Source organism: Rhinolophus ferrumequinum, chromosome 9, assembly GCF_004115265.2.
Source record: "Rhinolophus ferrumequinum isolate MPI-CBG mRhiFer1 chromosome 9, mRhiFer1_v1.p, whole genome shotgun sequence".
NCBI classification, from domain to species: domain Eukaryota; kingdom Metazoa; phylum Chordata; class Mammalia; order Chiroptera; family Rhinolophidae; genus Rhinolophus; species Rhinolophus ferrumequinum.
In genome coordinates, this window is record NC_046292.1 from 8,695,600 (window position 1) to 8,717,722 (window position 22,123).

The 22,123-nt window shown below is 49.0% G+C and overlaps 1 protein-coding gene across 1 annotated transcript; it reads right to left on the bottom strand.

Moving 5' to 3' along the window:
* Window positions 1-400: 400 nt before the first annotated feature.
* On the bottom strand, window positions 401-10,527 carry LOC117027710 (arylacetamide deacetylase-like 3). The gene is made up of 4 exons (XM_033115754.1): window positions 10,315-10,527; window positions 7,578-7,794; window positions 5,421-5,484; window positions 401-3,473 (listed from the first exon to the last, which is right to left on the bottom strand). Exons 1-4 carry the CDS (start codon window positions 10,489-10,491, stop codon window positions 2,699-2,701), a joined length of 1,233 nt encoding a protein of 410 aa, XP_032971645.1. The 5' UTR covers window positions 10,492-10,527; the 3' UTR covers window positions 401-2,698.
* Window positions 10,528-22,123: the final 11,596 nt, after the last annotated feature.

A 22,123-nucleotide genomic window follows, 5' to 3' on the forward strand; every position in this document is an offset into this window, starting at 1 on the left:
AGGGAGGTCCTGGCGGGGGGTGAGGAACGCCCTGAGGAGGATGCTGACAGGGAACTGGGGTGAAAAGCGGCAGAGACGAATTTGGCCAATGTTTTGACTTTGCCCGAGACCTGTCCTCAATTGCCTCCTGACCTAAGACAGCAATTTGTGATGGAACACACTGTCCGTTAGCAGATGGCACTTCCCTAGACTCACTGGTGAATGTTTCTGGGAAGTCCTGAGAACTTCTGGAGAAAACTCCCCCAGAGTGTGCACATTAGGACCTGCTGACTGACAAGGCACGCGCTGCCCTCACAGAGTCGGCAGGTAGCTCCCTCAGCATCTCAGCCCCCACTTGGGGAAGTGAAAACCCCAGGTCGTTTTGACTGAAGGCGCAATTTCAAGACACACACAGAAGAAGTGAAGTCACAAGATTTTATTACTTACAAATCCCAGAGGCAGGGGGTCAAGGGGTGGAGTGGACCAGGGGAAGGCCAGGCTTCCATCCCAGGTCACGAGTGACCAGGAGATAGAGAGCAGGGTAGCAAGGACCTCTGACTCATAAGGCGGTTGGGGCAAAGGTCACCAGCTTCACAGACTCCACTCTAAGTGCTTACTTAAAAAGGTGACCCAGGAAAACCAAGCAGGAAACTGTGGCGGGAATCCTGAGCTCAGGCTCTTCCCCAAATACCAAGCCTAGGTGGGAGCATGGCTGTCATGCTATAAAATGCCTGGGCAGCAACTCACAATCGATGTTCTCTCTTCACAATGAGGTGGCAATCCTAAACAGCCCAGGACAGTGCCTGGCATGTAGTTGACGCTCGTGAACATTCATTTCTATCCCTTTTCCTTTCCCTGAACCTCACGAATGGGTTACAGGAAAGACTGTAATGGTCAACTAATGTCTGTCCACCCATCTCCAGAGGCAGGGGTGAAACAAAGGTCACACTCCGGGAGAGAAATCAACCCAGACTCAACACAGCCACCTGTCTCAGAAGGACATTCCTAATGCTCTCCAACAGCTGCGTGGCCACCAAATTATATTCTTTCAGTGAGTGGTTCATGTTTCTCCAAACAGCCACTTGCTGGTCGGCCTGTTGTGCATGGATCGAGATGCCATCCAGGGGGTGTCTCTGCTCTGTGTGTCGGCACAAACATTCAACTGAAAGCAAGTTAAAGGAGTGCGCGGGGTCCTTGTGCAGTAAACTGGGACCTGGGTCTATAAAACCACTGGCCAGCCAGGAGCAGAGCCTCCTGAATACCAGGCAGGGCCAGCATGGGAGCATGGGCCATCCCTTCAAAGGAATTTTTATTCCTAACAGGCACGTAGTCAACTTGCCCCGTGGTCCTTGACGTCTCTTGCCACTTCCAAGTACCTCGGCTCGGGGTTCAATTTAGCTTCTGTAGTAGAGTAAGTGTTGGTGGGAGGGAAGTCCCCCCTCCCTCCGCCGGGCTTAGTTCAAGCACCAGGTGGAGTTGACCCCACTCTCCACTCCCAGGAAGGCATGGGACTTGCAACTGGTCAGTCAGAACATTTCATTCCCTTGGTTGTGGCAACTGGGTACACCATTCAGAAAGCGCACGGTGCCCTCGAGACAATGCAATTTCTGCTGGGAATGAGGCAAGTTCATAATAACGGACTCGACTCTGGGAGCACGTAAGCATGGAGCTGCTCGGGCCACCATATGGAAAGGTGAAGGTGAATTAACTAGAGAAAAGCATCGACTAGAAGGAAGAAGAGAAGGTAGCTGGTGGCATTGTTTCACTTCCACATCAAACCATGCCTGATTATCCCTAGAATTCGTTGTTACATTATCTAATACATCCTGTCTCTGATTTCAGTCGATTTGGGTTGGCTCTGGGTCCTAAAACAGAAAGAGCCCTTGCTAACACATCTTCGGTCCCTTCGGCCCTCCCTCAGTTTCCACTATGATTGAGTTTGGTCCGACGCAATCTCTCTGGGTCTCCTACTCAGGACACAGATTCCCTCCCACCTCCTCCCTTCTGACACTGACAACGTCACTTCCCGGCCCTTGGAAACCTGACTTTTGACTCCCACAGCTCCAGAGCTCCCCCAATCCAGTGACTCTGGGCTATTTTTATCTGCCACTAGGTGCCAACCCCCACAGAAAACTGACCCATGCTATCCTAACTGTTCCCGCACAGGCAGTTGAGACTCTGAACCCAGAGACAGAGGAACAGCAGAAAGCGTCACTGTGTAAACAGAGGAGAATGGAACCAGTTTTCCCACCTCCATACAGCAGTCTAGAACATCAGGGCCCACCCTCTGAGCCAGATTGGAAAAGGCCCAGGAGAGTGCACATGCTGCCCCTGGGTTATTCCTAGGCCAGCCAAGGGGACAGTCCTGTCACCCACAGCCTGGGTCAGGCGGAGCAGACAGAAGTCTCCCTCAGGGAGGCCATGGGCAACCCTTACACTCTCATTCACTTTTGCAAATAGCCACTGAAGACTCTCAGCTCAAAATTTCCCCACAGTGAACATGGACAGACAGCCTCACCTTCCCCCAAACCTGCCTCTCCCTTCAGACATCAGAAACAAGCATCCTCCGATTCTAGAACCTGGAGCAAGAAGGAGAAAAGCGATCTAAATAACCCTCCCTAGCCCCACTCAGCATCACCTACGTCAGCAAGAGCGCCCCATTGGGAACGGGCTCCTGGAGGGCCCTCGCTCTCATAGCTCTAGCAGGAAGGAGAGATGCTCACAACCCCTTTAGGAAACGGACCATGGCATTCAGAATCCTTGTGGAGCAGGGGAATTGCAAACATCCCATATCGAGGGTGTTCAGCACGCCGTGAAAACCATCCTCCATGTGGTGCCAAGTCACCGAGACTCCCAGGTCCTCCAGTCTCTTCTTGTACAATAGCGAATGGTCCCGCAGAATGTCGTACTCACAGCTCACAATGCAAGCTTCCGGGAGCCGAGATATCACTTCATCTTCTGCAATCAGGGGTGAGCACATCAAATCCAAAATGTGTTCTGTCTCCAGATAGGCACCCTCATTCAGGGGCGCAGGGGATGCCTGCCGGTAGGCTTTCTTCTTAAACCTCTCCGGGATGTTTTCTGAGCCCAACCACTTTCTATATTTTTCCCAGACTTGGGCAGGCAAATGGCCACGTTCCATGACAACGCTTTTCCAGGAGGGACTGATGTCCAAGTAACAAAACCAACAGTAATAGATAAAATCGTGAGTGAGCAGCGGGACATTCTGGTTCTCCTGAAAAGAAGGGAGTTTGAGATCCAAGAGTTCGATGACCGTGTAGAGCAGGATTTGAGCACGGATCTTAGGGAGATCTGGCTTGTCCATTAGTTTTTGGCAAACTATTGCCGCAATGCCCCCTCCCGCGCTGTCACCACAGACCACGACCCGGGCTGGATCCACCTTGTAAGTCTCGAGAGACTTCAGGAAGTGGATGGTGGCCGCGATAGAGTCTCTTACCGGCGTCGGAAACTTACTCTGCGGCGACATGCGATACCTAAAAAGAAATCAAGGGACACAGCTTACACTCATCACCGTAGCAGAGCCCAAAACACCTGTATCTAGCATCTTTGAGCCCAAATTTCTTCCATTAACTTCTCTTTCTGAAGCCTGAGCAGGTGAAATTAAGGTTTGCGGCTTAAATGAACTGAAAGAACCAAAGCCCTCAGTGCTGGCACAAGGGATCAGTAAGTGTTAGTTGCTATTTCCCGTGTCTCGACACCAATTTGGGGACAGGCTGTGACCACAAGAACCCTGTCATCACCTGTGGGACAACAACTTAGCTCTCCACCAGAAACTTAGCCCCGTCCTTCTGAACATACCTGATGGTGCCTCCCTGATGCACACCTGCTCCGGTTTTTTATTCTTTTATCAGCAACCTCAGGCTGGCCTGGGTTTAGATTCTAATTAACCCTGTCACGCTCACAGGTTTTCTGGGGGGGACCTGGAAAACTTAAATGCCAGCAGGGGCTAGCAAATCACAGACGGGCTGCCTCCGGACCAGCCACCTGCCCTTGCGCCCATGGCTCTATGCTCAGGTTGCTGCCATGAGAGTTCACCAGCTCGGCATTATTAGACCTTCCCGTTTTTCAAGAGATTCCAGAAATCTGGATTTGATGAGAAAATTCACTATTTTAAACGCTGGCCTCAAATGAAAAAAAGGAAGGAAGGAAGGAAGGAAGGAAGGAAGGAAGGAAGGAAGGAAGGAAGGAAGGAAGGAAGGAAGGAAGGAAGGAAGGAAGGAAGGAAGGAAGGAAGGAAGGAAGGAAGGAAGGAAGGAAGGAAGGAAGGAAGGAAGGAAGGAAGGAAGGAAGGAAGGAAGGAAGGAAGGAAGGAAGGAAGGAAGGAAGGAAGGAAGGAAGGAAGGAAGGAAGGAAGGCTCTCCGAGATCAACAAACCTTCTGCCAACCGTTTCCATTCTGATGCCCTCTGTTCTTAGCTATCCGGGAGAGCAATGCTTTCAGCTCCTAAACCCTGTCTACTTTTGAGCCATAAAATAACCTTCTTGCAGAGCTTTGCTAGTGTAACCTCCTCACGACCTCTTGGTTCAGCACAACCAGAACGGGAAGGCACCTAGCGGCCAACAAGACTTCGACCCCGCGCAGAATGGTTTTGGGGCCGAGAATTGTGAAGTGAGGGACTTCTCCTTGTCTCTCTGCCTCATCCAGGACTGACTTCTGTATTTTTTCACTCTGCTCAACTAGCTGTGCCACAAGAAAGCGGGGGGATGTAACCCCACCGAGATGCGGACGATTGGTATTTCTTTATGGCATGTGCACTGAAATGAAACTGCAGGAAATGCTTCATCAGGAGGAGCCGCCATGCCACAGTGTGACAGTGTGTCAGGCAGCAGGGCAGGAGAACAAGCCCACACCTCTACAGTGACCACTCTTTGTAGGTGTCCAGTTTGTCTGACGTGGAGGCTCCGCGAGGGGCTGTCCCAGGTCTCTCCTACTCTGTGTCCCCCAAGCCCTCTTGGAGGTTCCAGGTTGGAGGGGTAACTCTCAGACCAGTTAGGAGAGTGAGTGGCTTTTTCATTTTTCTCACTTCCTTCGGTGGATCTCACCTGGGTGGACTCCCTGTCGGGAACACTTGGAAATGTGCCGGGTGCCCCGGTGACGGTGCAGAGCACTGTGGGCATTTAGTGGAGGGAGTGTCTGGAACGTGCAGGACGTTGGCTGTGAAGCTTGGCACCTGAGCTGCTTACCTAAACCCACTCCCCAGCTTCCAAGTGATGCCACGCACAGAACGGCCTGGTGAAACGTACCCCCGGCCACCCTCAGGAAGGAGTGCGTGTGCTCAGCCTCTCTGTCTTCCCCTCTGCCTTCCTCTCCTCCTCGCGGGCTCCCCTGTTCTTGCTGGAGTTCCTACCTCCCATCTCGTCCCATCCCCCCAGGTCACAGCCTGGTTTCCCCGCCCTTTCCCAGCCTCCGCATGTACTCACCCCACTGACAGAACCACTGAGTCACTCTCCTTGGACAGACGACAGCATATTTTATGGTGGGTTTCTAGAAAATAAAGGTTTTCAAATTCACTAGGAAGGCTAGTGGTCTAGCCGAGCCAAACCCTCACCATCAGCTGCCCCCTTCTCACTGACAACCACCGCGGACAGAGCGCTTGGATTACAACTATCCATTCACAATTTCTGAGCAGCTCTTTGGCCATACAGCAGAGTGGGTCAGTGTGTGAGCTCTGGGATCAGACCCGAGTTCTAATCGTGACTCTGCCTCCTTTTATTTTGAGCTGAAGTAGAGCAGGGGCAAGTCCCTTCACTCCCTGAGGCTTGATTTCCTCATCTGTAAAATGGGAATAATGATAATAATAGAGCTGGTGGGAGTTTCAACGAGGTAATACACATAAAGAGCTTTCATGTGTAAGAAGAGGCGGGCCACGTAACTACTAATATTCATAGAAATCAATTCATAGATACTGGCTGTTATAGTGGATTTTGCAGCCCGTACCAAGACCATGGTTACATTCAATCCCCTATTCTCGAAGGCTTCTACTGTAATGGCTCCTGGCATCCCACAGATTAGAAAGCGTTATAAAGGTGTTTTTCCCCTCATTCCCGGAGGGGCAAGGGAATTAAGGTAATAAAATTGCCTCAATTTTTTGTTTTCGCTCTCATTCGTTTTCCTCAACTCTTTGGTCCTCCTGTCTCTACCACAATTGGTCTCAAGCAATACCTGATGTGAAACAAAATGATGTGTTTTCATTTTTAAAAGAATCCTTATTTCCAACTAAGTGGCAGTGCTGGTCTCACATCACGGCGACTGTACTAATGGCACTAAGTCGTACGCTGCCAAACCGTGAGTTTTGTGTTGTGTGCATTGCCTCTGCACTGAGGTACCCCTGCTCTCCGCAGGTTTGCTTCAGGCCTCTCTGCTTTTCCGACACCTCTACATTAGTGCCTGTTTTCACAAACCAAAAGAATCGGAAGAGGATTTCACTTTTACAAACCAGGAGGTGAAAAGCAAACACAGCGTCAGCGTTTGTTGTGCAGGGAGCCATTACAGGGGCAGCCGGCACCCCAGCAGCCAGCGTGGCCCCACCCTGTCCCTGTCCCAGGAACTCCACCCAGCATCACAGCCTCAGGCCCCGGCGCTCTGAACTGCGTCCCTGAGCATCTGGGCTGCATCTCAACGTACTCTGTGTGTCCGTTAGCAACATAGGTCCGGAGATAACCGCTTCGCTTTGCCTCGTTTCGGCTTATAAAAGATGTCATAGGAGTGCCCTACTTTTGGATAGCAGGGAAACCTGCAGAGACATCCACACACATCCACACATATGAGGTCTGACAAGGAAGTTCACGAGCTTGTTGCGCCGCTGTTGCTAACCTTTTTTGATATCAGAGGGATTAGTCATTATGAAGTTGTACCAACTGGACAAACAGTTAAGCAAGTTTAGTATTTGGAAGGGCTGAAAAGGCTGCGTGAAAAAGTTAGACGACCTGAACTTTTCAACCAACAATTCATGGCTCTCACATCACAACAGTGCACCAGCTCACACTACTGTCTGTGAGGGAGTTTTTAGCTAGTCAACAAATAACTGTATTGACGCACCCTCCCTACTCACCTGATCTGGCCCCCAATGACTTCTTTCTTTACTAGAAGATACAGGAAATACTAAAAGGAAGACATTTTGATGACATTCAGGACATCAAGGGTAATATGAGGACAGCTCTGATGGCCATTCCAGGAAACGACTTCCAAAATTGCTTTGAAGGGTGAACTAGGCGCTGGTGTCACTGCATAGCTTCCCAAGGGGAGTACTTGGAAGGTGACCATGGTGATACTCAGCAGTGAGGTACGGAGCACTTTTTCTAGGATGAGTTCGCGAACCCAATTGTCAGACCTCATACCTTCTATGTGTACGTACATACGTATTCCATATCGCTCCTTATTTCCAGAGAAAGATCCGTACATTCCATATCTTTGCCACCTGAATGATCTGGGGCCCACTAACTGGTGCTCCCTGGTCATACAGCAGCTTTTAGACGCCAGGCAGACGGCAGGAGTGCTGCCTCCTGCTGGAAGGACGGTGCCCACCCTCCCTCTCTGAGGGGTTGCAGTGCAGCCAGGTCTGGGGGGAGAACTCTTACTCAAGCTCCCTATGATGCCCCCACCGCCGTGGTAGAGCACAACGCCAGGCCTCAGGGTGCAGGAGGACGCCTTGGGCTGGTACAGTTTCACCGGGATAGTCCCGAAGAGGAGGTCCGTGACCATGACATCCGGATCCTCCTTTAGCGGCAGCAGGTCGTGCATGAAACGGACAAATCCGGGCATAGAACAGATGCGCAGTTTCTCAAAAATCTTCCCCTGTTGGTGAGAGAAGAGGAAATGCAGTGAGAAGGATTTTAGCGTGTCCCAGATGGAGTCCTGGAGGAGTACGGCTGCCACATGTACCCTCTGCAGAGTTACAGAGGGCAAAGTGGACCACAGCCCGGCCGGACCCTCTCTGTGTCCCCATCACACCCGCAGAACAGAAAATCTCAGGACCCCGCTGCCCCAGCACCCGCCCCTCTCAAATCGCTCTCCGTAGACCCCAACACCCCAGCCCTATAAACCAGGCTTCTGGCCACCCCTCGAGGGTCCCTCTACCTGGGATATCCCCACCCCCTGAGGTCCCTGCTCCAGCTGGGCCGGGACATGATCGAAATAGCCCCTCCTGGACCCCCCTGGCCAATGTGGCCCCCCTAGCATTTGTTTCTATTTTTAAGATGTGATGACTGCATTGTGGTTATGTTTTTTAAAGGCAGGGGGTTCTTATCTTTTAGAGATACCTACTGAAATACTTTTGGATAAAATAATACAATGTCTGAGATCTGCTTTATAAGAAAGGGGAATGTGAGACAAGGTGGGGCACAGTTGAAAGGAGGTTGGCGAGGAATAGATAATCATGAACGCAATGGGGTGTGGACCTGGGGCTCCTTTCCAGTCTCCGTCTCCTTTCGTGGATGCCTGAAGTCTGCATAATAAAATATAAAAATGAACAATCAAAGTGGGCTCTCCCTGGCTACTCTCTTTCCAGTGTTTCTTAACCCTTTCCTGTGCCAAGGCCATTTGGCTTTTAGTGAAGTCTGGGGACCTTGTTGCAGAATGGTTTTGAATACACAGGGATGTGGGATTACAAAGGAAGGCAGCTTTATTTAAATATACTTATCAAAATATGGAAGTAAATATGTAATGTAATATTGTGTGTGCTTCCTTATTCGCATACTAAATAGCGGGATTTAGTGACTGGTCTAATCCTGTTGTAATCTCAAAGGAAAGAGGTACACACGTGATTTTTCACAATATCTGCAATAGCTGTTAATATGCTCGGGAAATATGTCACTCCTCTAGGTGACAAACTTGCAGCTTCTCTTGTCACAGCTGTGGTTTGTTACCCTCCTTTATAATGGAAGGAAATACTACATTTTCATTGATAGTTCGTGAAAATGGGGTGATTCTTACCCCATCCAGATTCATGGACCCCTTGCATTCTGTCACCCTTGGAGGTTCGGGGGACGCATGGAGAAGCCCGACTTCCTGGTCTTACTTTCCTCACAGCATGTGCCACTCTGTGTCTCATTCTGCCTGTGTGTTGCTGTCTCCCCTTATCTCACCCCCACCCCGCTATTCCCTGCCCCCACCAGGAGTCTCCAAGCTCCCTGCAGGCGGGCTCTATCTGGGACTTTGTTTCTCTCGCCCATCACTGAACCTCAGAGCTAGCACTGATGGATGACACACAGTAGTTGCACAACACATCTTGGTAGAAAGAACAAATCAACGCATAGGAAGAAGGCTAATATTTAGGGAGCGCTTACTTTGTGCCGGGAATGGGAACACACATTCCAGACGGCTCAACTCACTGCGTCCCCACAAAGTGCTATGGAGTCAGGACAATTTTTTCCCCTGGTTTTGCAGATGAGGACACCAAGTCCCTGTGTTTGAGGAGCCTGACTAGAGACTATGAGAGTCGAGGCCACAAAAGGCACAGGACGGAATCGTGGCCTCCCGTAAAAGCTGGCTCTGCAGGGAAGAAACCTTTGGCCCCTGGGTTCTTCTCCATCCAGAGCTTCGCATGAGAATAGGAGCTTGGAATCGCTTTTCATTATGTAACATACTTAAGAAACATATTTTCTATATTCAGTTTCCGTCAGCCCTCTGGAACAGCACAGCAAATCCTACTGTCAAACACGACACGATTCTCTCTGTGAACTCTCTACAAGCATTTTATACAAAAGTAATTGCGGTTTTTGCAATTATTTTTAATCTTCTAAACCACAATTACTTTTGAACCAACCTAATACATTACACACATCAAGACTGACAAGCAGAATTTGACTAATTACATAAACAGTTTCCCATCTCTCCAAAACAACGGTACGTATTTTAAGTCACATTCTGTAGCGTCACTCATCTGTACTAATTTACTAATTGGCCGATGTGTCCGTCTCTTTTGTCGTTGGCCCGTTCTAGCTGGCAGGTAGGTAGTAACAGGGGCCCAAAGATTCAGAATAATTCATGCCTAGCTCCGCACTACACAGCGTGGTGAGTGCTGTAAAACAGTGAGACCGGAGGCAGGGCCAAAGAAGGGGTGGGAGGTAGGCCTTCTATTTTTTCTAAATGAGAAAGCGAATCATTCTTTGAATTTTGGGGCCATCGGCCCATTCAGCTTGAGAATCCCTGGGAAGAAGTCACTGTTCACCTAATAGAAATGATTCAGGTTTGAGACTATACGGTCAGCCTCTACCGCCATGACATTAGTGTCAATTTAGCTAGAAGCTTCTGGTATGTTTTCCCACTCTCTCCTTAACCCTCACAACAAGGTGACAAAAGAAACATAACACTCACCCATGCCACCAACAGCAGGAAGATGCAGTGGCAAACCCGCAGTTTCTTGGGGTGGCTGATACCTGCAGGGATGTCCGCAGTGGTGAAATGGGTGTAGAGTACCCACAGCCCAACCCCCACGAAGGACACGCAGAAGAACACGCCGGCTGCCACAAGCAGCGCCAGGAGAACCCCCATCGTGCTGTTTCCACTACAGACGAGGCTGAGGTGAGTCTGTGCGCAGCGCAGGACACTGGAGCCAGCTTACCTCGTTACTTATAGCACAACCTGCCCTCCCCACCTCCTCAGCTCCCGCAACCATTGACCCTGCCCAGGTGAGTCACAGTCTCACGTGAAGAGGTGCTTCTAACAGAGCCCACGAAAAGGAGAGAATGGCTCATGCCGGCTGACCCAGCTGGACATGAGAGTGCCAAGGTTCCAACTTACATCCTGGCACTGGTGCTAGATGTCACCATGGCCATCACAGACATCCCCCCACCTGTCCTCTGACCTCTTCACCCTCCTCCTAATTCCTGGCTACCCTTGCTATGCCTTCCTCTGCCAAGGAGGCCCCAGGGCATTTGCATTTGCTGTTCTCTGTGCAACATCCTTCCCACAGGTGTCAGCTGCCTCCAGCTCCTTCCCTACTGCGTGTCTCTGCTCACACGTCACCTTTTCAGTGAGGCTGTCCCTGGTCATCTTATTTAACATTGTAATCCCCTGATTTGCACTTTTATTGAGATCTCCAACCACATCTAGGTGTGTAAGGAAAAGGTGGGGAGAGTCAGGAGAAACAGTGAGGTCTGATAAGCGCTGGAGGGAAGGATGGAGACAGAAAGTGGAGAGGCAGACACTGCACCAGAAGTGACGAGAATTTTAGTGTTAAAAAACTTAAATAAAAAAAAATTGTACTCCCATCACCATTCCTATGCCCTCCCCCCACCTGCATACTTTGTCTTTATGGCCTTTATGTCACCTGAGACAACACGTACTTCACTTGTCTGTTTATTGTCTTTAGAATGGAACCTCTGTGAAGATAGGAATTTTGGTTTATTTTTCCTTGCTTCACCCCCAGAGGCCAGATTGGTACTTAGTAGGTGCTCAGCAAATGCCTATGGCATGAAGGAATGAATAAATAGACGCTGTCCTTTTTATCGTACAGCAGGAGTAAATGGGCTCACCTAGCTTTCCAGGTTAGGTCAGAGACACATGTCGCTGTTCGAAATCCTCCCTAACAACCAAGTCCCACATCCGTGGGAATCGTGATGACATCTGCCATCTCTCCCACCTCCCCACGGTGGGATCAGAGCAGTGGTCCTCCAATAGGAGAGATTTTACACATACCCCCCACGCCCCACCCCACCAGGAGAGATCTGGCAGCATCTGGAGACAGTTTTGGGGTCATCACGTGGTGAGGGGTGGGGGCTGGTACTGGCATCTCGTGAGTAGATGCCAGTGCCGTTGCTAAACATCCTACAACGTGCAGGATGGTCCCCACCACAGGAAGTGACCTGGTCCAACATGTCAATAATGCAGACGTGGAGTTGCTAGGACTTGGATTTAAATCCTGGCTCTGCCGATGCCAGCATTGTGATCACGAGCAAGTTACTTATGCCCTCTAGGCCTCGGTTTCCAAATCTGTAAGATGGGGATAATACTGACAGTACCCCCCTCATGGAGTTGTTGGGCCTACTGACGGCACCCGGGACTGTAAAGCACGAACACGAGCCCAGCATGTGGGAACGTTCACTCGATGTCACTGAGTGAGGCTGAGACACTTACACGTGTTCTCCAAACCCCTCACTTTCCTCATGGGCACACATCACAGGCACACAGGAGGACAACGCTTTCTAGCCCCCTGCTGCTTCTGGAGGGTCCAGGTGATGTGTTCTGGCCAGCGGGGGTGTGACAATGCTGTGGGCCCCTTCCAGGCCTGGTCGTAGTGTCCACACGATCCTCTGTGCTCCCTCTCTCCAGAAGGGAAGGACTCCTGACGGCTGAGCCCCACAGTGGCAGAGCCTGGATCCCCGAGTCACTCTTGGAGGTGAGAGGCCCAGGAGGGGACCCTGGCAGCAACACCTGCCAGGCGTGGCATGGTCAAGGCATGCAGGTTTGTTGTGTTGAGCTCTGCAGATGTAGGCCTATTTGTTACGACAGCTAGCCTCTCCTGATTCATCCTGCTGCAAGGACAGACAGCGGGACATCTCTGGAGGACTGCTGCAATGCCAATGTCGAAATTTACTTCAATTCTGCATAACGCTTGCTCACTTCCTTGGGCTTTCATCCTCTGACTGCTCAACACAGGACTCCTCCCAGGAAAGCCACTGGTTCTGACACTTGAGCCGTGCATCCCCGCCACCCTCTGAGAGGGACAGTGAAAGGACAGACTGCAGACACCCATGGGCTCTTCCAGCTCTGCTCCAATGTAGCACTTCCACACCAGGCTGTTTACACACCCTCTCTCTGTTTTCAGTTTCTCCTACAAAATGATGCTGAGGTCCCTGCTCTGAGCCAAACCCTTTGCACACGCTAAAAGAACAAAGCGTGGGTGAGGAATGTCACGTTTTGGTTCTGCTGATAGGAAGGCAGTTGGAAACAACCAAGTGGAGATCTGGGCAGATGAAGAGCTGGGCTTGAATCTTGAGCTGCTGTGACATGGGAGGCTCATTTGGCAAGTCAGAGCCCCCGGACTTCCTACAAAGCTCTCTCCACAGGTGACCACCAGGATGGGGTCCCCCCACTAGGACTTCAGAGTCTTCAGCAAGATGATAGAAGCATTCAGATGATCAATACACACGGCTGGAACCTGTGTTCATGGATTTCTGGTATCTGGGGAGGAATCAAAGACCAGTGATTGACATGCTCTTGTCTCTTCTCGGTAATACTCTCAACCCCCTGAAACCATTTGTATCCTGCATTGGAGGAGGGAAAACTCACTCCCCCTTGACCTCCATGGAAGGGCAGGCACTGGACCAGGCAGTTTCATGATTTGCCCCATCCTCCCAGCTTCGTATGTCGTGAGCATCGCCTGCTGAGAAACATAAAAAGGACTCGTCTGTGAGCAAGAATCGTGCTGGTCACCCAGTTTGAAGAGGGGAGATTTGGAGGGAGGCTTGAATCTATTTCCACCCCCACTTCCACCTGTGCTGGAAGCTTTCTCTAGCCAAATGTAAGCGCTGGGCTGTCTGACCAGTCTTAGAAATCCCTCTCTCTCGTTCCACAACACTCTCCACTCCCATGGCTCTAAGGACTGCTCACAGACATTTGAATCTTCAGCTCCAAGCTCCCGCCAGAGTTTCAGGCTCAAATAACCAACTGTCCTCTTCATGTGCCCTTTTCTGTCCCGTTTCTTTCCCATCTCAGCAAATTGCCGTGCTCTGGGTCCTACCAGAATCCCTAGAGTTCTCCGTGACTCTTCCTGTTCCTGCAGCCCTCACAGCCCTGGGCCTTTCGAATCTAGATGCCAAACACATGTATATGAATCCTATTTATTATTCTCAGTCACGGCTCCCTACCCCTTCCCTTCCAAGCACTTTTGAATTTGGAATTATATTTGTTTGTGTTGCCTGCTTATTTTCCATCCCCCCAAGGAAATGGCAATTCCAGCAAGGAGCTGTATCTATTTACTCCTACCAGCAATAAGCAACGGTTTCCATTTCCCGACACCCTCAATGACAGTTGCCCTCTTTCTCATTCTCGCCAGTCTGATGATTGAAAAGGCACACCTTGCTGTTGTTTTAATTTACATGTTTTATTTTTACTGAGTGTGAACATTTTTTTCATACACACGTAGCACTTCTGTTTCCCATTCTGTGAATTGCCTGGTGACATCCTTTACCCACTTTTAGGTAGGTTTCTCTGGTTTTCTGATGATTTTCAGCAATTCCTTATGTCTGCTGGACATCTCTTGCTACTTGCAGACACTGCATGTTTTATTTTTCTCTGAGATGGTCATTTTTCTGATAACTTCTCTGTGATGTCTGTCTTGAGCAGAAATTCTTAAGCTTTGTGTGGCCAAATTCACATCACTTTTTGCCCAGCAGTTTATCTCTTTCGGTTTTATTTAATAACCTGTTTGCCAAGTCCATGCCCCAGAAATCTCCTTCCACACTATCCTCTAGTAGATTTCTAGTGTTATCTCTCATCTTGGGGTTCTTAGGCCATCTGGGTTCCACTTCTATTCAAAGTGTTGATAGTGTAAGGTAGTCATCAACCTTCATTTCTCTCCATATCTTGAATGAGATGCCAACACCAGCTCCTACACAACCCGCCTTTTTCCTCATTGATTTGGGGTACCAGCTATCACCTATCAAGTCTATTTCTGAAAACGTTTTTCTGTTCCGTGGGTCTCTTTGGCAGTTCCTACACTGGTATCCTGCTGCTTTTATTTCTCTGCCTTTGCATTGTAGTATGTGGTTACCATCTGGTAGAGAAAACTCCCTGGCGCGTTGTGTGGGACACAGCTCCCCGGCCCGTGCTGGTATCATGAGCCTTGCGCTGCCCCAGCCCCTTGGCTGAGGCCGTCGGTCCCGTTGGTCGCTCACAGCAGCACGTGGCAACACACACCGACCTCCGGCTGCTCACGCCGAGCGTTGTTCACAATCTTAGCTGCAGTGGGCGCAGCTCACTGGCCGTGTGGGAATCGAACCAGCGACCTGGGCATTAGGAGCACCCCCGGCGCTCCAACCACCTGAGCCACCAGGCAGGCCCCTCCTTGTCTTGATTCCTGAAGGAAGAAAATGTGCTGTTGGAACCTAGTGACCCCAACGTCCCACAGAAATCAGTTGATTAGCTCTATTACCAGGTGTGGCTGGGACTGAATTAGGAAGCTTGCCATGTGATTCTGCAAACACGGTCATCTGCTCAAAGGCAGAGCACGAGGAGTTGTCTCTAAGTGGCATATCTATACCTGTGGATCCTCCGTGTGGCTTCCCGTCTCACTCAAGGAAACATCAAGGGCCTTAGAATATCCTCCATGCCCTGCATTGTCCCCCACCCCACAACCCTGTCTGATGCCCCCCCGCTCACTCTGTCCTAGCCACACGGGCCTTCTTGCTGTTCCCCAAACACACATGCCCTCTGCACCACTCTTCCTCCAACATGCTTTTGCCTCACTCCCTCACCTCCTTCAGCTAGTGGTCAAAGCAGCCCCATCAAGGCCCTCCTGGGTCGGGAGTTTCCATCCCCCTACCTGCCTTGCCCTCTCCAAAACACCTTGCCCACCTAGCACATTGTCTTAGTGGGCCGCTGAGTGCATTCACTGGTTGTCCATCTCCTCCCACTAGCAGGTAAGCTCCATGCGAGACCTTTGTCCTTTCCATTCCCCAGAGCCTGAAACAGGGCAGGCGCAGAGTATGGGTTCAGTACGTATTTGCTGAACAATATAGAACTCACTCTACTGCTCTACGTTCATACCACGGAACCTTTGCAAGAGCTGTATCCATGCGGACGTGGGCTCAGGGGATGTGCATCTTTATATTTATCTGAAAATACTGGAAAATGGCCCATTTCTTTGGTTCATTTTTCTTTTTCAAGTTGTCCTGAGGACAGAGGATTTCCTGAAACTTGTCCCAGGATTGGGCTGGCAAGGCCTCAGCCTTCCTGCCACTCGTTTCCAGATTACACCCCCCTCACATTTTCCTTGCATTCAGCAGAGTGCCCTGCATAGAACAGGTGACCCATCACTGTTTACTGAATAAAAGCCTCATTAGATGAATCTGAACAAATGAGGTGGTGAACACTGCATGCAACAACCCCCCAATATGGAGACCTCAAACAGCCAGAAAGTAAATAGTAACGTGAAATCAGCTCCAGCCTAGCTTTTGTCAAAGTCGGAGAATTCAAAAACTGAAAGGGAACCCATTTTATAGGTGAGGGCTCCCAGGTGCAGGGAGGTTAAGAAAACTGTTCTGAGCTACCCAACGGGCTGCAGGCAGCTGCTGACTAATTCAGCCTCCTCTCCATGTATCCAGCTGCCTCGACTGCTAAGTCACAATTTGAACATGGGAATTAACAAGTATTTAAATGTATCTTCACTTCCTGTGGCTGGCTTGGCACCCCTTCTTCTCTCTTAGATGGCATGTTTCTGCTCATTTGTCCCTCGCGACACCCTTCGTGAGCCATCACCCACCGCCTAGACCAAGAAGTCAAGTAGTGTCAACGTATGGTCCAGCTGCAGTGTGCATGCCATTTATATCATTTCGTTATATTTCATTTTCATAATGAACTTTCCAGAGGTGCATTATCTTCAACCCCTGCCATTTCTTTTCTGCTGAAGAAGCTGACACTCAATAGAGCTCAAGGGCCTTCAGCAGGATGGGGACCGGAATCCAACTGTCTGCCTGATCCCAAAACAAAACCCACGTGGCCCCCTTGTGTCACCCCAGGTTCTCAACCTGGGCACCGTCGACATTTGAGGCTGGATAACGCTTTCTTGTAGGGGCCATCTGTGCAGCCTCTAGCCACTGGATGCTGGCACCATCTTCCCTGTAGTGACAGCCAAACAAGTCTCCAGACGTTGCAAAATGTCCCCTGGGAACCAAAATCACACACACAGCCTCTCACGGAGAACCGCTTCACTATATCATGGCACCTCTGAGCCTAACGCACAGGATGTCACTAAACATGGACCCACATCGTGGGACCCCGCTAAGAACACAGATCTTACTTGGCCTCCCATTCGCATAAAGAGGCCGTTTGGCATAACGTTCCTTGGCGTCTGAACACAGCCAGAATGCCTGGGTCAAATCCTGGCTCTGCACCTCACTAGTTATTGACTTTGGACGAGTGGCTTACTCTGCCAAACAGGGATGATAATATTACCCGACTCATGAAATTAAGTCAGATTAAATATGTAAAGACTATTGTAGGGGATCAGAAGATGCCACCCCAAAATATGCCACTTTGGCATAAGGATTACTGTGAGCTACAGACAACTGAAAAACAGAGACCTCCCCCCCACCCCGAAAAAAAAGCTCTCTGCGCTCCCTCGTTTGCCTAAAAGTAGGACACAAATTTCCCTTCATGAAGACAGCTCCCCTCCCCTCTCCCGTCTGAGGAAGGGCAGAATGAGACAACGTTAGACAGTCATCAGCCCAGAGATGACACCAACAGAAACCTACATAACACAACTTCCTAAAATAAGCTTGTCTGCCATCAGCTTCCCCTACACTTCTTACCTTCGCACAGTTTGCCACCCCTAATAGCCGAAACCCCTTTTCCTTGGCCATTTCTCTGGAAATGTACTGTTCTTCGTCAAAATGGTAGATAAGCTCTCAGGCCTCACCACTTCTTTAGGGTTTTCATTTCTTCCTGGACAGCTTCCTGTGCCATGTGAAAATACCAATATCAAATAAAATTTGTATGCCTTTTCTCCGGTTAATCTGTCTTTTGTCAGTTAAATTTCATGGCCCTGTACACAGACACTGAGGAGTAGAAGAGTGTTTTTCCTCTTCTACACCACAGAAGATAAACTCTACCAAGAGCAGTGCTCGCCGCCGGGAGGACATTAAAACCTAGTATTGTGCTTCATGATGGTTCGAAGCATCTAAGACTGACAGACAACCACAAACTCTGAGCTATCCCATCATGCTGGATTCTCACTTCCCACACTGACCGACAAGCAGTGTGTTTTAACCAACTGGGTATGGACTTACAGTCATTGTGCCCCCTGCCCCCCACAAGTAGGGCCACCACGTACGTACTACCTCTTCCCAATCTCTAGCGTCGTCTCTAGAACCCCTAATTCTTTCCCAGCAGTAAATACTCCATGAATTTGCTCACTGTTGGCTGCTCCCTTGCCTGACGTGTAAATCAATTCGGAGCTCATTTTGATGGTCACTTACTGGCCGTCGTCTCGCCTTTAACAAGTCTTTAGCACAGTGCCAGGCACATAACAAGTCCTCAATAAACATTAGCTAATATGGTCATTACTTTGTAGCCCGATGCAGATGCTCTCCCGAGGCCTCTCTTATCTTTTCTGAGGTTCTCACCCCTTAGCAAGACAGAGTCATCAGAAAACAAAGCTTTACCCATTTTATTGTCAGTGGGAAGACGCAGTAGAGAAGCCAACACTGGCTGGCTGATGGGAAGAGGGACCTGGGCAGTGAGGAAATGCTCACCCAGAACCCACACGCCGACCCTCAGGTCCACGACGCACCAAGCAGTGATGAGGGTCTGCTGTCAAGTGACTCTGGTGCTCTTGTGTTTTGACAGTGAGCAGAGGAAGAACTGTCACCTGGAGGACACTTAGTGTAACTCTCCCCTGCAGGATGACTCCAGGGCCTGTCTCTCCCCCGTAGACAGACACTTTGGCAAATCAAACCATCCTTATGGAAAGAGTCAGATCCTAGCTGGGGAGGCCCTGTTTCTGCAGGAGTGGAGGCCTGGCACCTGTCCCCAGGAGAAGGAGTGCTTAACACCACCGTTCTCCTCAGGAGACAGGCTGCAGGGGAGGCCTACTGGGTCAGGAGCCCAAACCCTGGCTGGACTCCTGGGATTGCAGAGTCATGTCAGCTGCCTTGGGCTCTTGTCTCAGTTATAAAATCAGAGATTAAGAGAGCTGGCCAGTGTGCCTAGGTCAGCCTGGGTGAGGAAGAACAAATCTCAGATGGGAGGCATTCAGCCCACCCCATTCTCTCCTCTCCTGACCTTATTGACTGGCCTGACCTTCTCAAGCTAATGAATCAGCTTCATAAATACTCCTCGTATTAACTCCTATGTGGGGTTTTTTTGGCGGGGGCAGTTCTGATCCTTTATTTTTGGGGGGGCATTTCTGATCCTTTGACATCTGTGGCCCTGCTGACTTCGAAGGGACAGCCCCACCCAGGGTTAGCCAATGCTTAGATAGAGACAGTAAACAACTTGCCTGGAAGTGTGCCTTCCAAAGGCAAACCAGCTGGTCCAGAACCCACACCCCCTCTATCCAGCTGTCACACTCTGGCCACTATCTCTTGCCCTAATGCCCCAGGGCCAGGTGCCAGACAATTAGCGGCAGAACCTATGCTGCAGAGCCACAGAAATTATTCACACCAGTCAGTCCTAAGCCTGCTTGCTCTGCTTCATCTGTGTTCTCCATAGAAACCACAAAAAAAGGCTCTTGCCCACTCTTCCCCATCTCTCTCTGCCCCCTGATGCTTCTTCCTGTGGACTGGGGGCCAAACCCCTGATGGAATCACCAAAGTGGAGAGCTGTGGCTTCTCACCCCGTTTCCAAACCTAAATCAGTTCACAAACCCAGATCCTCTTGACTGAAGAGGAGGCCAGGTCCCTTGAGGAAAGAATCTGCATTTTCCCTCAAGTAGGTACCTCACATCTCCCTCTAAGACGTCCCTGAAGGCTTCTGCAGGCATTCACCAGGGTGACTCTGCCAGGGGGAAAGGCAATACGCAGACCTTTCAGGACTCACTAGACACCGGTTCTGATCTGATACGAATCCTGGGACCAACAACGCGACTGTGGCTTCTCCTGGTCACAGTGGGGGCTTACTGTGGTCAGGTGACAGATGCAGTCCTGCCTCGTCCAGCTCACAGGGGGCCCCATTGGCCCACTGTTATGTCTCTAGTTCCTGAAGGTACAATTGGAATAGACACACTTGGGAAGCCTGCAGAGTTCCCACACTGGCTCTTTGACCAAAAGATGAAAGTCATGGGGTAGGAAGGGCTAAAAGCATTTTTGGAGGCAAAATACCCAGCTACAAAATTCCTTATACCCTGCTTGCGTGTTTTGAGTGGGGACCAGAGCAAGAGAAGTCTCTGCGGCCAATTCAAGCTATACCAGAAGCTGCTTTGCCACTAGGAAACCCGACTGCATATTACCAGGCAACCCGTGTATTTGTTGGAGACACTGTCAACCTGTGCCTTAAAATTGATGTGGGTCCAACTTGGTGAACCCCCAAATTTTAAACCACATTTTCTTTTCAGCATCCATTGGAAGCACTCACCACCTTGTCCTACAACTGATGTAGGTGTAGGTCCCTGTTGGTGACCCCCAAAACTGTAAACCACATTTTCTTTCAGGGGTACCCTGTGTGTCCTTGGGACCATACTTCTAATGTGGAAGCCATGTATTAATTTGTCTCTCTCCTCCCCAGTACAGTGACTTGTACCCTCTAAGAGGTGAAGGCCTTATGGGAGGCCTGCAAGTGTTTAAGGAAACATTGCCCTGGCCCTGAAATGCATCCAGGTTACAGACCTCCATGGGAGTCAGTGCTGGGGTAGGAAAACCTGAACTGGAACTGACAAATTGCTGGAGGCTCAGCATGGACGTGACTGTCATTAGGAGGCCCCCACACTGAGAGGGGACTGTGCCCCACAGTCCAGGGCACAGGCTGACCAAAATACTGAGACCTAATCATGGGATTATAAAATGTTTCCCTCCTCCCACACCTTAACACTACATTTATCACTAAAGGTCTATTTACCACAATTCCTTTTACCTAGTACATGATGTCCACTTGTCAACAAAAAAATTACAAGGCATACTGAAAGACAAAAGATATAATTTAAAGAGACTGAATAAACATCAGAACCAAAGTCAGATGTGGCTGGGATGTTGAAATTATCAGACTAGAAATTAAAAAAAAAACAACAACTATGATTGATATGCTTAGGGCTTTAATGGAAAAAGCAGATAACATGCAAGAACAAATAGAAAATGTAAGCAGAGAAATAGTAATTCTAAGGAAGAATAAAAAAGAAATGCTAACAATCAAAAACACTATAACAGAAATAAAAAATACCTTTGATGGGCGAATTAATAGAGTGGACACAGTTGTGGAAAGTATCTTGCTTGAGGATATGACAATAGATGCCTCTAAAACTGAAAACCAAAGAGAAAAAGGACTGAAAAAAAGCAGGACAGAATATCTGAGAACGAGGAGAAAAAAAAGAGAAAGGAACAGAAGCAATAATGACTTAAAAAATTATTTTCCCCAAATAATGTTAGGCATCAAACTACAGATCTGGGACGCACTGAGAACACCAAGCAGGATAAATGCCCTAACACTTACACCTAGGCATATCATATCCAAACTTCAGAAAATCAAAGATAAAGAAAAATATCTGAAATAAACCAAAGGGGGGAAAAACCCACCTTTTCTATAGAGGAACAAAGATAAGAATTACACCTACCTTCTCAGAAGCCAACCAAGCAAGAGGACAGTGGGATGAAATATTTAAAGTATTAAGAGAAAAACACAAATCAACCTAGAATTTTGTGCCTTGTGAAATTTACCTTCAAAGATGAAGGAGAAATTAAAACTTTCTTAGACAAAGAAAAATTAAGGGACTTTATTGCTTATAGACCTGCATTGCAAGAAATGTTAAAAGAAGTTTTTTTGGGGGTGGCCGATGGCTCAGTTGGTTAGAGCACGAGTTCTGAACAACAAGGTTGCCAGTTGAAAACAGCAACTGGAGTTTGAGCTGAGCTGTGCCCTCCACAACTAGATTGAATCAACTAGATTGAAGGACAACGACTTGGAGCTGATGGGCCTTGGAGAAACACACTGTTCCCCAATATTTCCCAATAAAATAAAATTTAAAAAGTGTTTAAAAAAAGAGAGAAGTTTTTTGGAGGGGAAAAAATGATACAAGTTAGAAGTTCAGATCTATGTAAAAAAGGGAAGAACATCAGAAAGTGAAGGTAAATAAAAGCTCTTATTTTTCTTACTCTTAATTGATCTAATGAATAACAGTTTATTCAAAATAATAATAACAACAGTGTATTTGGTTATATATGGTTATGTGTGAATGAAATGTATGACAATGATACAAAGGATGAGAGAGAGGAATTAGTAATGTTTTGTTATTATAATGTACTTGCACATGAAACAT